The sequence below is a fragment of the Boleophthalmus pectinirostris genome, unplaced genomic scaffold (genome assembly GCF_026225935.1).
Source record: "Boleophthalmus pectinirostris isolate CB_2022bp ecotype Guang Dong unplaced genomic scaffold, ASM2622593v1 HiC_scaffold_4, whole genome shotgun sequence".
NCBI classification, from domain to species: Eukaryota; Metazoa; Chordata; class Actinopteri; order Gobiiformes; family Gobiidae; genus Boleophthalmus; species Boleophthalmus pectinirostris.
Window position 1 is genome coordinate 29,458,848 of NW_026571353.1, and position 19,539 is coordinate 29,478,386.

General features: G+C 42.1%; 1 protein-coding gene across 1 annotated transcript in view; it reads right to left on the reverse strand.

The window, feature by feature from the left end:
- The window catches only part of ndufaf2 (NADH:ubiquinone oxidoreductase complex assembly factor 2), a 51,529-nt gene extending 32,030 nt beyond the window's left edge, over positions 1 to 19,499 (reverse strand). The window contains exon 1 of the mRNA XM_020932369.2: positions 19,303 to 19,499. Coding sequence (XP_020788028.1) covers positions 19,303 to 19,417 — 115 coding nt within the window. The 5' untranslated portion in view covers positions 19,418 to 19,499. The remainder of the gene's footprint in view (positions 1 to 19,302) is intronic.
- Positions 19,500 to 19,539: the final 40 nt, after the last annotated feature.

The window sequence follows — 19,539 nt, forward strand, 5'->3', positions numbered from 1 at the left end:
GACACCACATTCCAAATAGAAAGTGAACATGGGGGCGCTTCTGGCTCCAACAACTCGATTCCAATTGACTTAACATTGAAAGATTGTCGCCCCGCTCTCTGTGACTGCTGTGAGCCACTTTGTTTTGGTCTTAAAATGTTCATATTAACCCGCTCTACATGATCCTGGTGTTCGCAATTTTGTCAGTGAATAAATTCCCAATCCTAATCCCCCATCACTGCAGCCTCAGTGAGCTTCATTTGACTGGAGCCGAACACTGTGGGTGACGTCACACTCCCTTAGTCCACTTCTTTATACAGTTTATGATCTGAACAAAATCCTACCTTTTAAGCATTGATTGCAAATCTAATCGGAATTGTAATTAAGGCTGTGAAATTAATCAAAATAAAATCACAATCTGAATGGACGCAATTAGCAAATGACTAAGACTAAGAGATTTGTTTTTAATTACCAGTTTCCTCCACAAACAATAAAATATCCTGTCTGATTGTGTGTAAAAGCTGCTAACCCTGTAGTTTAGATCTGCACAAAATGAAATGGGATTCTTGTATTAGTTTGCACTGTTGGGCAAGTTACTTTAAAATAATGTAATGCGTTATTTATTACTTATTACTGTCATTTCAAAATAATTCGTTACATTACAATATTACTGCATTTAAAATGTAAGACATTACATTACTATTGCATTACTTTAAGTTACTCTCACCAAAATAACTGCAAAAAAGCTGAACTTTTGAGCCGTATATGGACTGAACCAGGACTAAACAAGGTCTAAACCAGGACTAAACCAGAGCTGAACCAGGACTAAACCAGGACTATAACAGGACTAACCTCAGACTGATTCCAGGACTGAAGAGGAGGACTAAACCAGAACTGAACTAGGACTAAAACAGGACTCACTGTCGGGATGGGCTCGAAGGTGACCGCAGGAGAAAGGAGCGGCTTTGCTCCGCACCTCATGGAGGTAAGAGCGGCTGTCGCCCGATCGCTCTTTATGGACCCTGCTGCGCGGGCTCACGGTCCTGATTTCAACAACTATTTGCGGGTACAAGACCCGGTGCAAAACTCGGCTACAGCGCGTAACATCTACCTTCCTTCAACGTGTCCAGAAGTCCAACTTTTTGTGCGATGGTTTGCATCGTCCTCTGTCTTTTGGGTGTGAGCGCAGGAGACTTTGTCGGTGCAGAACATTTCGTCGACGTTGTGGATTTTGTCGGAGAGAAAACTTGCAGACATACAGCACTTCAGAAGCACACTGCTAGAGATTGAACATTTATTTAAATTTGGCAGCTGAACATATTCTGTACTGTAGAGGAGATAGGAGTCCCTTAGCCGATCAGGACACAGCGGGAGGAACGCAATACGTGTTCATACACTAAAAACAAAAGGCATGCAAAATTGCACAAAAAAAAAATTCTAAAAATCAGCGAAACAGCGAGACCGCGAAAAGTGAATCGCGTTAGAGCGAGGGACGACTGTAAACCAGGTCTAAACAAGAAGTGACCCAGGTCTAAACCAGGTCTAAACAGCGTAGAGTTCTGGGTCGGTCCTTTCACCCGCGGTTAACTGAAGGTCTGTCCGGCCGTGTCTCCGGCGTTTCACCGCTGCTGATTTCACAGTGATTTTAGCGAATTTCTATGAAGAAAAACCCACCACTTCAATCCAGGTTAAAAAAGCATTGTAACGCGCGTTACTCACATTTGTATCAAGTAAAATATTACAATTTTTCCCCCTGTAATGCCTTACATTACTGCGTTACAGCAAAAATCAACGCATTACTGTAATACATTACTTTTATAATACATTACCCCCAACACTGTTAGTTTGTCAGTTCACATTTCAGGCTTTTTGTCAGTTCTTCTGGACAGGTTCAAGATCAGTTGGGGATGTAACAATAACTGAAATATCATGATATCGTATCATCAGAAGTCTCACAATAATGTAATGGACTGTCACAATATATTGAATCACACCTTCCTTTGCTTAAATGCATGGTTTTATAGTAGCAAAAGCTTATGAACATCAGAAACTACATATCCCATGATTCATTTAAGTGCAGAAAACATGAAGAGATATGTTTTTTAGTTGAATTCTTGAGATTATGACGGAAATAATTCACACCAAAATATTGTCAAGGTATTTTAAAAGCAAAAAGTGTCCTATCTCGAATTATATCTTCAAAATATCACAATAAATAACGTACCATGAGATGCATATCGTGATAATATCGTACCGAGGGATTTGGATATCGTTACATCCCTAGTATCACTATTATATTAAAACATAAATTGCACATCTGATCGCAAGAGATTTTCCAAAGATTTTGCATCCCTAATTTCAATACGTCTTAAAAAGATCAAAAGTACATTTTTTGTGCAGGTAATTAAGCTTGCAAAACATAAACAGATCTAGTTTGTCACTTTGTCACAGTTCAAAATTTCCGGTCACATCTCTTTCACCATGGTGGAACAAAGCCGGCCTGCAAAATTAGCCCCACAAGGCTCCAGCAGCTACAGCGGGTCTCCTCCTCCCAGAATCCTCCTTTGCTGGGAGACCAATCCAAGCCCAGTCCTAGACATCTTTATGAAGACAGAGTGATCCTATAAGCTTCACCCATACAAGGGCAGCCAGGTACCCCCTCTCTCTCTCCTCTCTCTGGAAAAATATGGAGGGGCATGTGTGACGGCTGTAACCATGGAAACCCATTAGCCCCCGAGTCTGGTGACGTACGGAGGAGGTTTAGAGGGAAAAGGCCACAGTCGTGTTTTGCATCGGCTGTGGAGTAGGCGGAGCTTAAAGGGTTTGTTCTGTTTGTCCCCGTAGACCCTGACACTGACACACGAGAGGAAAACATAATACAGAAATATGGAGTTTGTTTTTTCATGTTTCCATATTAATACTACGGGGGCTGCCTGTGATGCAGAATACACACTTCTGCAATACAAAGATGTGAGTCTGGTCACCGTTGAATCGTCCCGAGTTCAGATGGGCGTGATTTACAAGTGGATTAGCCAATCCGGGACACGCATGGTTGTCCATATCAAAACAAATACCTCTGCATGAAAGAAAAAAAGAAAGGAAACAGATAACAGAGGGGACTGAAAAACACTGCGGCCTGCTGCAGAATCAATGAGTGACGCACTAAACTGTAAATTCAAAATGATAGGCGATCAATGAGCCTCTCATTGCCCAAGCGTGTTTGGTTGTGGCTGGAGGTGCGGCACAGGGAGTGGGAACCAGACTGACTGTATTTACAAAGAGATACCAACCTGGATTTGCCAGGCAACAGTGGAAGTATACCAGGTTATGATTGAATGTGTTTTGCATCTTGAAATATTAGTAGAGGTATGTAACTATATAAAGCAGTCTGCTTCTTCTTACTCTTTGTACCTGCTGCTCCTGCCCCAGTGGAATTGAAGGATAAGTCAAATGCAGACCCTATGGGCACAATACAGTGTACCTAACCTTAAAGCCACCTGCCACTCTCAAGCCCCGGGGTTTCAAAATGGCTTCCCATTTAAGACAATGGGCCGAGCTCAATGGTGCATGACTCTAGATTAGCTTAGCCCGGCTAGGTACTTCCAGTGGCTGTGGGCTGATTGAGCATGCGCAGTAGTGCTTTCCACTCCTATGGGCACATGAGAATGTGTGAGAGTGCACACATGGAGCCCGGCCTTGTGTATCACGTGATCGCTTTGACCAATCAGAGCGAAAGAAGCTAGAGCGGAGCAGAGCAGAGTCGGTGTTTTTTAAGACAACTGAAAAATTTTGAGCTGAGAAAAAGTTTATGATCTAAAAATAGGTAAAAATCGCCAACAAATGCAACATTTTTGAAAGTTGCAGTTTTTGATTGCATTGCAATATGAGAAAAATCCTTCCCCACCCCAAGGGATTTTTTTCTGCTGAAGTACCAGTGAGTGGCCACTACACCAGTTGGAGGCAGCTACAAGCAGCAATACCCTATTCAGTTCATTTTAATAGATCCATGGTCACTCTGCACTCAGAGCATGGTAAATTTTGACCAGTAGGAGAAGATGGCGAGGAGAAACATCTGTTTGGGAAGAGAGAATTAAGCCCTGAATTACATTTTGATAACTTTGTCATTAAACTAGCCCATCTTCAGAAGTATCAGATAATTTGAATTGTTTGTCATATTCACATAGATTCACCACAACAGCAGAATGCACTGATAATGGAGAGAGTGAGAGAGTGAGTAAGATGGCCACTGAACTACTGCAAGACACTTCCAAGTTATTACACCTCACAGAGTCTCTTCTATCTTTTGTTTGTACCTGGAAGTCCTCTACTCCTCGTCCTCATCTCCTCTACAAGGCCTTGGACCCCCACACCCCTGCTCTTCTCCTCTATGGCCCTGCACTGATGTCCATCCACCCAAACTGTCCACCCCTTCACGGTCCCCTCCATCAGTCTCCTCCACCCCCCTCCACCTACCATCGCCCGCGTTCTCATTCCATTAACCTACCTCCACCTCCGCTCCGGCAGCCTGTCCCACCCACTCATTTCACCCTCTTTCTGTCACAAATCCTCCCTTCTCTGCGCTCTCCCCCAGTCTATAATTTCAGCCCATATGTCAGCATCCCCGTTGTTCTTTGTCACTCACTCCGCAGAGCCCACCCTCTCCTCCCCCCGCCGTAAGTCTCTCCTTCGGCCTGGTTTGGCGCTGCCTGTCGACTGTATTCAAATGTTGGGGAGTCGGATAAGGGGAGACGCGTGTGGAGGAGATGTGTGTGCTGTCAGTCTTGTGTCTGGGTTTGTGACAGGCAGGAGCTCAGAGTGTCCAGACTACAGCGCTGTGGAACCAGGTCTAACCACGAGTGAGTGTAGGGTCGCTGCAATGACTTAGCAGATTAAAGGAGCACTGGGTAACTTTTGCACTGGAGGGTCCGCCAAATGGTTTTCTTCATGGCGATGTTATTGCTTTGTCTAGAATGTTTCACAGTATGGTATTAAATCTTTCTATCTTCATGGAGTCACAGGTCAAATCTGTGGAGAGGCGACCCCGCTCACTGTCAGAATTTCTGTTTTTCTTAGAATTTTTGAGCTATAAAACCACTTGTAATTGAATAAATGTAAGGTTTAATGTTTAATGTCATACTGTGGAACATCCCAGGCAGATAGAAACAAGCAGGTGACCCCCAACCAAAAAGCTGCCTAATGCATCTTTAACTAGAAGCAGGGTTTATTGATTAGTATCTATTTTAGTATTTTATTTAATTTAGCAGCCAATAATTGTTTTCTGGTCTAAGCAAATTCAATCAACCTACCAAATTTCCAAAAATACAGAGGTGGCTTTAACTTTCAGCATTTCTAGGAAACCTTCATTCTGCTAATAGTTTGATAAAAGCCCCAATGTGTAGCTTTTTAGCCAAAGAATAGACTAAAGTAAGTATCTTTTTTCAGTTTGGTTGTGTTTATTGCACATAAAAAACAAAAAAACTTGCGTCCTTATGGGGCTGAGCTTGCATCTCCACAAACCTGACTCCCTAGAAATATTGTTCCTTTGATCATAATCTTCTAGCCTGATTCATCAGCCAGTTTCACTTCGTGGAAACCGTCTGACCTCGCAGCATTAGGATTCGTTAGTGGGTACTTTTTTTTTATTTAACCAATTGCTGCTATTTGGTCATGACGTATGTAATGTAAAACTAGTACATTAAGCTTTTCCTAATTCCTGTAGGAAGAAGGGCAATAACATCTTTCCCCTTGATAAAAGTCACCAAACATTCTCTTTGTTCTGGCTTTAAATCCTCAATTTCGGGAATCATCGCCAACACCAAATGTACTTCATCTACATCCATCTCAACCACTTTGTTTACTGTTGTGCTGTACCACAAATGGGACCCAGTCAGGTGCTTGAGTTTGACGTCATGGCTTCACAGCTCTTCGCTGATTGGCCGGTGCGCAGTCTACAACTTCTGGGGTTCTTGCAAACCGTCTAGTGTATTCTGGTTCCTGACCTAGTCGCTGGAGAGAAATGAAATTGAGTGGAGGCACTAGGTGGCGCCAGCCTGGCTAATAATCTTCCACAGTATAACATAAATCTATCTATCTCCATGGAGAATGTTCCTAAATATGTTTTCAGCTTTCTATGTCCATTGAATCATGCAAGTGATGTGCCACCTGATAAAAATGGGCACTAAATATTGGCCTAAATTCTTGGCAGAGCTGATCTGCATCCGTTTCTACAGTGTTTTGTCCATACTACAAAACAAAAATGGTTCACAGCAAAAACTGGAACGCTCTGCTCCCCCCACACCCGAACAGCCCCACAGTGGAGTGTTTTAAGTCTCGTCTTAAAATCCACTTTTTTCTTACTTGTTTACTGCCATTTTATAATTTGTATGGTTTTTGAATCATGCAGGTGACGTGCCACCTCCAGAAAGCTACATACCCTGGCTTTAAATGAAGAAGTCATCAACTCATCATTTGCTATCCTAAACTCATTTACACTTTTTAATAGTTTACTACCTGTTTGTTTCCATGAGGATGCTCTTGCTTTGCCTGGAATGTTCCACAGTATTGTATTAAAATGATCTATCTCTCTGTAGACAAGTACGTACTGCCTCTAGGACAAGGCAAAGGTCAGATCTGTGGAGAGACGACCCTGCTCAAAGTAAGAATGATGAGTGTTTTTCAAGGTATTTAATTCACATTCAACTGGTGCAACTGAAAAAAATATACAAGTTTACTGTCTCATACACTGGAACATTACAAGCAAAGTATTAACATCTCCATGGAGACAAGTAAGTTCAACCAGGGGTCAGGACAAAACAAGATCAGATTATCCAAATGACATTACATAAAAAGCATATTCCAACTGTTTCATATTCCCATTAACCAACCGAAAACCCTAAATGAATTCAACACAATTATCACCAACACAACCACACTGCAACCATCCACAGTGAAAAGAAGCAAAACACATGGGTTTCAAAGTGCATATTTAAATAGAATTACTGAAAAAAGACTAAATAAAAGCCTGTAACACCGACTGCGGAGGGGCAATGTTAAACAGCACATCTTAAAAGCTGGACTGAGGCCCATTTGCACCATGATAAAATTAAACATGCACGACTATTCCGCATCTATCTTTTCAAATGCCTTTTTAATGAAGTAGTTACGTGCCCGCATACACAAACAACCCCACACTTGGCACCTTCTACCCAACGCAACAGCCTAAACGCACTTGCTTTGCCTGTAATGATTCACCAACCTTCATTTAAAGTGAATTAGGAAAGCGTCTGATCCATTAATATGATTTAGTGTGGCCGCTCTGGACATGGCCGTGCGCTGGTAAACGCCGCAGTTGTCCTCCGGTAGGACGGGCCCCGCGCTTATCGCCCCCTGGGGACGACTTGTGGCAGAATAAACAGCCATTTGGACCCTCGCCTCCTCTCCGCGGTGACTCTTTCTGTGGAAATATGCAACTTGAATGGAGGCTCTGATGACACGTCGCCATCTGTTGTTGTGTTATGTTGTGATAGGGGCATGGAGTGGAGGTAAAACACACATTTACTTAAAGTACACGCACCATCATTTTCGTTTACAAAGTCAGAGAAATTCTTAGTGTGAACGGATCTAGTGGAGTAGTGTTAATGTTATGTTACAAGTAGACGCGGTTATATTGAAATTACTGTTTGGTATCACATATAACGATGAAAAACAAACTAAAAGACACAACCTTGCCTTGTTACATTCCAAACATGCACAGAAGGTGCTAATTTTACTGTCGATTCACTTTACAATGGCACAATAGCCGACTTGAACCTCAAAAACCAGATATGATTGCATTAGACAAATATTGAAATAACAGTTTTCACAACCATTGGTCACAACCATCTTCATGACTGTAATTTAGAGCTAGACTAGTTGCTTTTTAGTGCATCGACTATTAACAGAGGCTGATATGCTGTTTCATGCATATAAAAAATATGCATGAAACTTTATTTGAACACTTTGGTGTGATGAGATAAAAGCACAAAATATAATTACACCACTCTTTTATAGGTTTGTGATTAAAAAAAAGGGCTGTGGGTGAGTTTGTATCAAAATTTGAAGAAAATAATAAAAATGGGCACAAAATATTGGCCTAAATTCTTGGCAGAGCTTATCTGCCATCGGTTTCTACAGTGTTTTGTCCATACTACAAAACAAAAATGGTTCAGTGCAAAAACTGGAACGCTCTGCTCCCCCCACGTCCGAACAGCCCCCACAGTGGAGTGTTTTACATCTCATCTTAAAACCCACTTTTATTCTCTGGCTTTTAACACCGCGTGAGTTGTGTGCCCCTCTGTGTATTTTATTTATTTTATATTACTTATTTACTGCTATTTCATAATTTTTTAATGGTTTTTGAATCATGCAGGTGAGGTGCCACCTCCAGAAAGTTACATACCGTGGCTTTAAATGAAGAAGTCATCAACTACTCATTTACTACCCTAAACACATTTACACTTTTTAATAGTTTGTCACCTGTTTGTTTCCATGAGGATGCTCTTGCTTTGCCTGGAATGTTCCACAGTATCGTATTAAAATGATCTATCTCTTTGTAGACAAGTATGTATTACCACTAGGACAAGGCAAAGGCCAGATCTGTGGAGCGACGACTCTGCTCACAGTAAGAATGATGAGTATTTGTGGTCCTCTGTGTCTTTTATTTATTTTATTTTACTTATTTGCCGCTATTTTATGATTGTTATGGTTTTGCTTTTATTTGCTTTTACTGATTTTGTTTTAGGACTGGTATGACAAAATTTTAGAAACTGACCTATTTCTTGTCTTAATTTTTTTAATATTTAATTTTTCTTTTTTTTTTTTTTTTTATCTCTGTGCAGCACTTTGGAAACTGCTTTGTTTGTAAAATGTGCCATAAAAATAAAGTGGATATGGGTTTAAAAATCGACATACATACATTGCTTCATACATTACTTTACTTACAGGATCAAAAAACAATGGTTTGTGGACCTTTAAGTTGGTTTAATCATAAAAATATATTTAGATTTATTTATACGATTGTTACTGTCATTGCTTTTGTCATGTGTGTAAGTTTAACTAAGTAATTTTGTTGTGCTAATACTGTACGAATCCTGTTTTCACGTTTCGAGTGCACATCCCAACTATAGCCACAGGTTGGGGCCACCTCAGTCTCTCTCCGCCAGAGCAGCTGTACCAGAGAAACAAATAAATAATGGACAAAGGAAGACGGATGGTGATAGGACGACAAGTCAATGCATCTTTTCTGTGTAGCAGCGAGGAACGGCGCAAAGAAACCCCTGAATCCTCTCCATTCTATGCACACAGGAGAGGAGCAATAGATTAAAACTGCATGGCACACACTCCAAAAATGAATAGCTCTAAAAATACATCCTTTTCATTGAAACATGAAAGGAGACTGCCTTTTCCCTGTCCAGTATTGAGCAGCCATTGATTCCAAGACAAAGACAACACCTCCTCAAAGAGCTAAGAAAAATAGCAATCATACAGGCAATTATTTTCAAATGTGCCTGCAGCGGCCGATAATGTCAGCGCTCCTCTCTTCCTAAATAAAAGGAGGAGAGGAGCGTCGGAGCGGGAGGCCGAAGATGGATGAGGGTGCGGGCACGGGGAGCGCTCAGGACACGCAGCGCCCCCTGTGGACAGAGGGAGAGGCGGGCACAGACAGGCACACAAACAGCTCTGAGGAGAGGGAGGAGCCAGGAGGAGGGAGGATGGTACACACCAGAGTCCAGATCTAAACAGCTGAACATACCGTTAAAGGGGACATTTTGATCTCTGTTTGTGAGCTTTTAACAATGTAATAATGGTCTTCCCTCATAATTTCTCATAGTTGTATTTTGTTTGCCTCATGCACGTTTGAGTAATCATGTATTGTCCTGCATACAAGTCTTGAGTGCTTAGAAAATGTGCGTTAAATACTAAAAATGGTAAATGGTAACGCTTATCTACTGTCTAGGCACTTTACATCAAGAAACCGTAGGTTAAGTGTCTTGCCTAAGGATACAACAACAGCATGTATCTGTGGAAGCTGGAATCGCACTGCCAACCTGTGGGTCAGTGGATCTGGCTGCTTGAACAATGATATTTATGTCGAGATTGGGATTCGAACCACCAACCTTCAGATCAGTCGACAAACAAATGAGCTATAATGTTGACTACCCCCCAGTAGGGCTTTTAAGAAAAAACTGAATTGTCTGGCAGATATTGCAGTTTCGATTTCATCCACGATTTTTTTCAAATTAAGTTTCAGTGCACATGAACATTTGCAAACATCACCAGAAACATACATAACACCAGAGTCCTGTGTCAACGATTTAACACTGGATGCTTTCCTTTCTTTCAGTAGACATTGAGTAATGTGTTTGATGCAGCTTTACGCACATTAGTTTACGTTTTACAGAAAGAAAACTTAGAACCACATGGCTCATTTGCATAAAGTATAAGAACTGAAAAGGACACGACTCGGTGGAATATGAGTGTTCTTTCTGTGGCAGAGGATGTGCTGATGATGGTGAGTCTGTTCTGTGCTTCTATCACGTTGGAAATTCATGTTAAACTTTACACGAACGCCAGGTTTAAATCCTAGCCTCCTAGTGTGAAGCTGTGAATTACTTGGCGGTGCATAGACCTCAATGAAAATCCATGAATCAAAAACGGTGGCGACAAGGCGACGGCGGCAATGTGCGTTGAGTCGATGCAGTACTAGACTTCGCCCTTAAATCGGGCTTTAGGGGCTTTAGGAGCACTGCAAAATCGTGTTGTCTGAGATTGCGATTTCCCATCTTCGCCCTCTGCTCTGTACTTGCTCGCGATTATGTTAAAAACTCAAACGCAGGGTTATAGGGTTCAAAAATATAATTTTTCAGGAAATAAACAACACTCGCTTTAAATAACACTAACATATGCATTCTTACTGCAAGTGTTAATGTCATACTGTGAAACCTTCAAGTTCATGTAATAAAATCTCCAAGGTACAAGGAGGTGGTAGATCATAAACCGAAAAGTTACACAATGCACCTTTAACAAAAGCTATACTCTACGGGGACACTCGCTTGCATGTGCTCTGTAGCCCACACTGGGTTTGATGTTGTATGCAGCTATAGAGCAGCGGGCGTATGTTGAACCATAGAGGAGCGGGAACAGAAAGCTCCCTCCTCTGCTCCAACTTCTGATGCTTTCGACAGAAATCTTTAAGCAGCCCCGCTTCAAAGGAGAGGAGAAACATCAAGACAAGACGGACACAAGGGTCAGAACCAGAAAACAGACAGAACGCATTAAACGGACACGCAATCGCTTTACTTTGGTCCCTGGTTTGAATGGAGATGCACGGTTGCATTCATTTAACATAATAATATTCTGGAGTCCCTATAGTTTTGAAGGACGGGTCAGAATTATATGGTGGAAATTGCTGTTTGAACGTCAGATTGCAGATTTGTTAACCTGATTTATGGCTACTATCTCTGTAATTAGTTACTACTATCCACATGAAACAAAAACTGCCAGTGTCATCTTTGCCAGTATAAATAAACAGTTTTTAACAATATCTTGAAAAAGTAGTGACATTATTCAACCTTTGAGAAGCGATTGTAGTCACTTGAAAGGCCTGCTAAGATTTTGCAGCGGTAAAACAAATACTATCCCTGTCATTAAAGGTGCATTGCGCAACTTTTCTGGTGGGGGGTCTGTCACCATGGAGAGGTTATTTGTTTGTCTGGACTGTAATAATTCTCTCTGTGAATAGGGTTGCCTCTCCACAGATCTGACCAGTAATGTAGCCTAAAGTTGTTTCCCTTGAGATAGATAGGTTTAATCAATACCATGGAAAATTCTGGACAAAGCAATAACATCTCCATGAAGACAAGCAGGTGACAGACCCTCCACCAGAAAATTTGCGCAATGCACCTTTAATATAGGCCTAATCTAATCACCAAATCCCAGTACTGGATCAGGATATCCTCCACTGACATTTATACCTCACAAATTGCATAAGAGGAAATTAAATCCCAAACAAATAATGACTCGCACCTCCGGGAGGACTTCTCCCAGATTCCGGGGGAGGCTGGAGATATGGAGTCAGAGTGGGCTTCATTCTCGGCCTCTATTGTCAATGCGGCTGCTCGGAGCTGTGGGCGTAAGGTCTGTGGTGCCTGTCGCGGCGGCAACCCCCGAACCCGGTGGTGGACACCGGAAGTAAGGGATGCTGTCAAGCTGAAGAAGGAGTCCTATCAGGCCTTGTTGGCTCGGGGGACTCCTGAGGCAGCTGACGGGTACCGGCGGGCCAAGCGTGCTGCAGCCCGTGTGGTCGCGGAGGCAAAAACTCGGAGCTGGGAGGAGTTCGGGGAGGCCATGGAGGAGGACTATCGGACGGCCTCAAAGAGATTCTGGCAAACTGTCTGGCGCCTCAGGAGGGGGAAGCAGTTCATCACCAACACTGTTTACAGTGCGGGGGGAGAGCTGCTGACCTCGACTGGGGACGTTGTCCGGCGGTGGAAGGAATACTTTGAGGATCTCCTCAATCCCACCGTCACGTCTTCCGAGGAGGAAGCCGAGGCTGGGGACTTGGAGGCGGACTCATCCATCACCCTGGCTGAAGTCACTGAGGTGGTTGGCAAGCTCCTTGGTGGCAAGGTTCCGGGGTTGGATGAGATCCGTCCTGAGTACCTTAAGTCTCTGGACGTTGCAGGGCTGTCTTGGCTGACACGCCTCTTCAACATCGCGTGGCGGTCGGGGACAGTACCTCTGGACTGGCAAACCGGAGTGGTGGTCCCTCTGTATAAGAAGGGGGACCGGAGGGTGTGTTCCAACTATAGGGGGATCACACTTCTCAGCCTTCCCGGTAAGGTCTATGCCAGGGTACTGGAGAGGAGAATCCGGCCGATAGTCGAACCTAGGATCCAGGAGCAGCAGTGTGGTTTTCGTCCTGGCCGTGGAACACTGGACCAGCTCTACACTCTCCATCGGGTGCTCGAGGGTTCATGGGAATTTGCCCAACCAGTCCACATGTGTTATGTGGATCTGGAGAAGGCATTCGACCGTGTCCCTCGTGGTGTCCTGCGGGGGGTGCTCTGGGAGTATGGGGTCCGGGGCCCTGTGCTAAGGGCTGTCCGGTCCCTGTATGACCGGAGCAGGAGCAGTGTTCGCATTACCAGCAGTAAGTCAGACCTGTTCTCGGTGCATGTTGGACTCCGCCAGGGCTGCCCTTTGTCACCGGTTCAGTTCATTGTGTTTATGGACAAAATTTCTAGGCGCAGTCAGGGGCTGGAGGGGGTCCGGTTTGGGGACCACAGGATTTCATCCCTGCTGTTTGCAGACGATGTTGTCCTGTTGGCTTCATCGAACCAGGACCTGCAATGTGCACTGGGGCGGTTTGCAGCCGAGTGTGAAGCGGCTGGGATGAAGATCAGCTCTTCTAAGTCTGAGGCCATGGTTCTCGACCGGAAAAAGGTGGCTTGCCCTCTCCGGGTGGGTGGAGAGTCCCTGCCTCAAGTGGAGGAGTTCAAGTATCTCGGGGTCTTGTTCACAAGTGAGGGGAGGAAGGAACGTGAGATTGACAGGCGGATCGGTGCAGCTTCGGCAGTGATGCGGTCGCTGTATCGGACCGTTGTGGTGAAGAGGGAGCTGAGTCGAAAGGCGAAGCTCTCGATTTACCGGTCAGTCTTCATTCCTACTCTCACCTATGGTCATGAGCTCTGGGTAGTGACCAAAAGGACGAGATCGCGGATACAAGCACTCGAAATGAGTTTCCTCCGCAGGGTGGCTGGGTGCTCCCTTAGAGATAGGGTGAGGAGCTCAGTCACACGGGAGGAGCTCGGAGTAGAGCCGCTGCTCCTCCACGTCGAGAGGAGCCAGTTGAGGTGGCTCGGGCATCTGTTCCAGATGCCTCCTGGGCGCCTCCCTCGGGAGGTGTTCTGGGCATGTCCCACCGGGAGGAGGCCCCGGGGAAGACCCAGGACACGCTGGAGGGACTATGTCTCTCGGCTGGCCTGGGAACGCCTTGGGGTCCCCCCGGAGGAGCTGGAGGACGTGTCTGGGGTGAAGGAAGTCTGGGAGTCCCTGCTTAGGCTGCTGCCCCCGCGACCCGGCCCCGGATAAGCGGACGAAAATGGATGGATGGATGGATAATGAGATTTAAATGAGGTTTAACATTTGTCTCATAAGTTTGGTTATTTCTTTTCAAAAATGGCAGTCTCCCATTAGCCAGGCTGGCGCCACCTCGTTCCTCCGCTCAATTTCATTTCTCTCCAGCGACTAGGTCAGGAATCAGAATACACTAGACGGTTTGCAAAACCCCCAAAATGTGCAAGTTCGGGCACCAGCCAATCATTGAAGAGTCATACATTCTGTGTTGGCAATGATTCCCAAGATCAAGGATTTAAAGCCGGAACAAAGAGAAAGTTTGGTGAATTTTATGAAGGGGAAAGATGTTATTGCCCTTCTTCCTACGGGATTTGGGAAAAGCTTAATATACCAGTTAGCCCCATTAGAGGCGCATTACATACGTCATGACCAAATGGCAGTGATTGGTTAAATTAAAAAATTAAAAAAGTACTCGCCTACCATCGAGCGAACGAATTCTCAGGCTAGTCTTCCATCGGATTGTATAGTTTTGGAAAAATATCTAATAGCAATTTTTCTGATATTAATTGTGATTACAAATTTCAAATGATAACATTTTTATTTTTAAACACATCCACAAAAACTCGCCAAATGATTGAAATGTTGTTGTTTGTGGAGGGAATTATGGTACTTCAACAATTGCAGCCTTTATGATATGCCAATTGCATCCATTCAGTTTACAGTTTCCATTTGACTGCAATAAATCTTACAGCCCTGATCTCACATACAGTTAAATAGGCCCTGCCCTCCATCTGAAATTATGACATCGTCAAATTGTAGATCGCAACCCATTAACATCTCAGTATTAACCAAGCGCACAGAGAATTGCTTATGCCCCAGTTTTCTGAAGTTAACGCAAAGGGAGAGGCAGAAAATGGGAGCACTAAAGCATGGCTAAAGGTGCAGGATGGACCTAGCCAGCCAGCAGAGAGGATGGACAAATGAATGGAAGACATACTAAAAGAGAAGAGTAGTAGTCCGAGCTAGTAGTAGTGAGCTTGTAATGTTGTAGAAAGCCCTGGAGCTCATGCCTCCAGGCCACCCAGCCCACACTTGGCCTATCAGTTTAACATCAAAAAGAGTTCACTTTACCAAGACATATGGAGTGAATAATGCATACGATTTATTCCGCTACAGTGAATACAGGATAAAAGGGGAAAGCTACTTTGTTTTATGTAGGTGTCTTAATGGTCTGGACATCCTGCACATTTTATGAATGAGGATTTATTTATGTAATTGATGTTTGAACTTCAGAGTATACGACGGTGCGTTTAATAAAACCTTAATCGAGGTCCAATCATTTCAAATTGACAATATATGCTTGGGGCTTTTTAACTGACAGTATATAGCTCATGTTCTGCCATTAAAAGTATATGGTCTGGAGCAGAGATCAGACTTTGAAAGAATAAAATTAAATGATTTTTTTGTGTTAAATACAATGACTAAACTTTACTGAATTAACTGTATTGTTTGTGTTCAAGAACATAATATTAAAAGCTATTTGTTTGTTACTAATGGAATAAAATATATATGATAGTTATATAGCTCTATTTCAAATGGTTATGCAAGTAAAAAATATGTCATAAATGTGTGCTGCTCGAATGCACGGAGCAAAAAAAACAAAAACATTTCTTGCTGGTCCAATCTGTTGATCAAACTGAGATCTGAATCTATTGTATAGTTGTTACCTGGAGATTTTTCATGATAATATATCCTTGTCCTTCGAATGAATACTTATGAATGAATACTTGAATCCTTAGGAGAATATGTCCTTAGAATGCACACAATATGTATACTTCCAGTTAACTTTCTATGTATGGTGCATAACAAGTATGTATAACGCAATTTCTGCTGATGTGAAATTTGCCTGTGTTTTGTATAGAAGGAATATAAACCTGGATATGTGTTATTTATTTATTTATTTATTTTTTGTGTGTGGGTGTGTGTGAATGTGTATATACATGTGAATGTATATATAACATATATACTATAATATGTGTATATGGGTATGTGTGTTTATGTAGATGCTGTATATATGTATTATATATGTATATGTGTGTGTACATATGTTTTCTGTTGATGCCCATCAATAGGGAGTTTAAGGGTGGGGGGTTTAAAAGGCAGGAAAATGCCATGCTAACTGGAATATGTATAACTGCAAATAATAACACTTGAATAAAAATTTGATCACAAAAAAAAAATGTGGGAAATGTGGATTAGAAAACACAGAAGTTATATATATAAAATCTGCTAGTCTCTTTAGAGCCTCTTTAGATTAATGCATTTCTTTGTAACCATTTTGAGACATGAACCAAAGATGATCAGTGCTTCCATTTTCTGATCTTTAGCGGAAATAGTCCTGTGAATGCCTACAATCTATGAGTTTTACCGTGTTATTATCCTGCTTTTCACGCCAGCACTAGGCCTGTCGTGATAATTACTATTTTGAAGTATTGTTCAATACATGACAGATAGAACAATCAATTTTGATTATTTTTCTGTACTATGGTAAGATCTGAGCTTTAGACGGTTGAATAAACAACTCCTAAGTGATGTTGTCCAGCTCATTTTTTTAGATTTGTACATTTTGAATACATTTTTGAGCATAATTCTGCTAGTTCAACAATATATCACACTTCACAATTTGCTATCGTGACAGGCCTCCTCAGTAAACAAAAGTTCATGATCTTGAGCTCAGTTAGACCTATACTTCACCTCTATACCACTTACCTATTTTATTATAAGAGGACCATGGTAAACTGTGTTGTGTATGTGTTGTGTTTGATTTGAATAGTCTGACAGTCAGGGTTGGTGCAGCAGCAGCAGCAGCAGTCTTGTAATAAATTATAAATATGAGGTGGGTGCAAATGGCTGAGGAAAGGTGAAGCTCAAAGTCAAGCGGAGTGGAAAAAACAGGATTTGCAGCCTTGTGCCTCAGGTCTGGCCGCTCACGAGGAGAGGGAGAGGCCTGGTGTTTGTGGGGAAAACAAATGACATTTTCTGGTGGTGGGTTTTAAAGGCGCTCTACCCTTTTTACAGTCTTAAAAATGTGAAAAACAGGAGCTGGTTCATTTTAAACGGTTTGCAGTGTTCCAAATTAAAAATGATGACACAAAGAAAAGACTAAGCTGTTCACTTAACGCTCAGTCTTCTCTGACAGCACTGACAATGGACACACGAGATTTGGCTTACCAAGTACAGCTTCAATTTGGGTTGTAATGATATCTTAAACTTTACGGTATTTTCACAATATGCATCTCACAGTACGATATTTATTTTGATATTTTGTGGAAACTAACTAAATTGTGAATATGCAACTTTTCTGTCACAATCCAAATAATTAAGACTTAAAAGTGCTTAATAACAGTTATATTATCATGTAGATTGAACTGAAACTGAGCAAAGGATCATGGTATATGTAGTTCTCTCCGTTTTTTGCACCCTAAACATAAATTTAAGCAAAAAAACTTGTAATTTGATATATTGTGATGGCCCACGGTATTATTGTCTGACTTTTGACGATACAATATCATGATATTTTGGTTATTAATACATCCCTAGCTTCAACAAATAATAGAGGAGCAAATGCATACACGGGACCAAACTGGGTTCAGCCAGCTGGACTATATGACTTAAACAATTTAATGTATAACAGCTCAAATTTATAATAAAATGTGTGTAGGGAAATTAGATACTTATTTGAATAATTATCAATTGTGGAAAAAAAAAAAATCCTGAAAAGTTTAAGAATAGTTCTGATCCGAATGAGTATAACACCATAAGGTAAAGAAGAAACAACTATTACTTGGTGTTGAAAGTTGCATCCTAATGTCTAAAAGAGCATTAATAATATGATCAGTGTAGTACCATAATCAGTACAGACTAACGCCTTTTATTTAGCAAGCAAATCATGAAAATTGTAATCTGTGACAACGCTACTTAATAGTCATACAAAGTCCCAGTTCACAATTTGAGCCCCTGTAAGTAAATATATACAGTTAAAATCTATCAGGGGTGTAACGATATCCAAGTCTCATGATACGATATTGTCACAGTATGAGCTTCATGGTACGATATTTATTGCGATATCGTGGGAAAGCTCACGATATGGTCGGGAGGCTCACGATTAGGGATGTAACGATATCCAAATCTCTCTGTACGATATTTTCACGATATACATCCTACAGTACGATATTTATTTTGATATTTTGTGGAAGCAGAACTGTTAACATGCTACTTTTTCCTCTTAAAATGCCTTGACAAGACTTAATCCAAAGAACTAAGACTTAAAAGTGCTTAGAACTGTTATTTCTTCATGTAGTCTAGAAATGGAGCAAAGGATCATGGTCTATGTAGTTCTCTGTCTTTTTTAACTATTGCTGCACCATAACTCTTAATTTAAGCAAAGAGACTTAAATTCGATATATTGTGAAGGTCCACGATATTATTGTGAGAACTTTGACGACACAGTATCACGATATTTCGGTTATTGTTCCATCCCTATCTATCAGTGTTTTAAATGGTCAAGTAGAAGACTAAAAGGTGCAGGACAGGTGCAATAACAGAGAAATACATCACCGCTCCTATGCCACAACCTCACCAAAGGGCAACACCTTGTCAGTTGTCACATTTCAATCTATGAAGGTAATTCCACTTAAGTCCGAAAAGCCACGCGTGTGAACGTGCCCTTGGACTTCAGAGATGAGAGAGAGAGAGACAGAGGACACCTACCACACATTCGACACATCCTCCTCCCTCTGCTTGGCTGGAGTCTCGCACACAGCAGCTCTGCCATGTCTCTGCAGGGATAGATGACCTCCTTCTAAATCCTCACCACAGACAAACTAATCGGTACATCTCCAGCAGTTAGCACATCCCTCTTTGAAGTCAGAGCCATGTGCATAAAATCTGCCCTATATTTCACTCCTTTTGCAAACCAATACTATCTTTAGTGCAGCACATCGCTCATACTAGTAATAAACATTGCAACAGCGACATCTAGTGGACACATTTGCAGATTACAGGTTGATAAGTTGAGGGTTAAAGTCACTAGTAACGCGATCAGGAACGCAAATGCAAGCGACAGCATTGAAATAATTACAAAAATACACAACAGCAAAGTATAGGTGGTAAACAACTTAAAAATCGCAAAGAAAATGGTTTATTTACCTGTCCATGTCTTCTGCTCTGGAATAAGATAGTATTTATTTCCCAAATGATCCGTCCCAACGTGCTCACGGACGACTCCAAATGTTCTCCGTAATGCGCCTGCTAATCTGTTCATATTTACATAAAAAAGTGATTCGTTTTTGAAGGTGATTTTCGTGTATTTCTGTCAGAGGTCTTCTTGTTTATGCAAGTGCCCACGCCGGGGAATGGGAAGCAATAAGCTGTTCTCTGATTGGT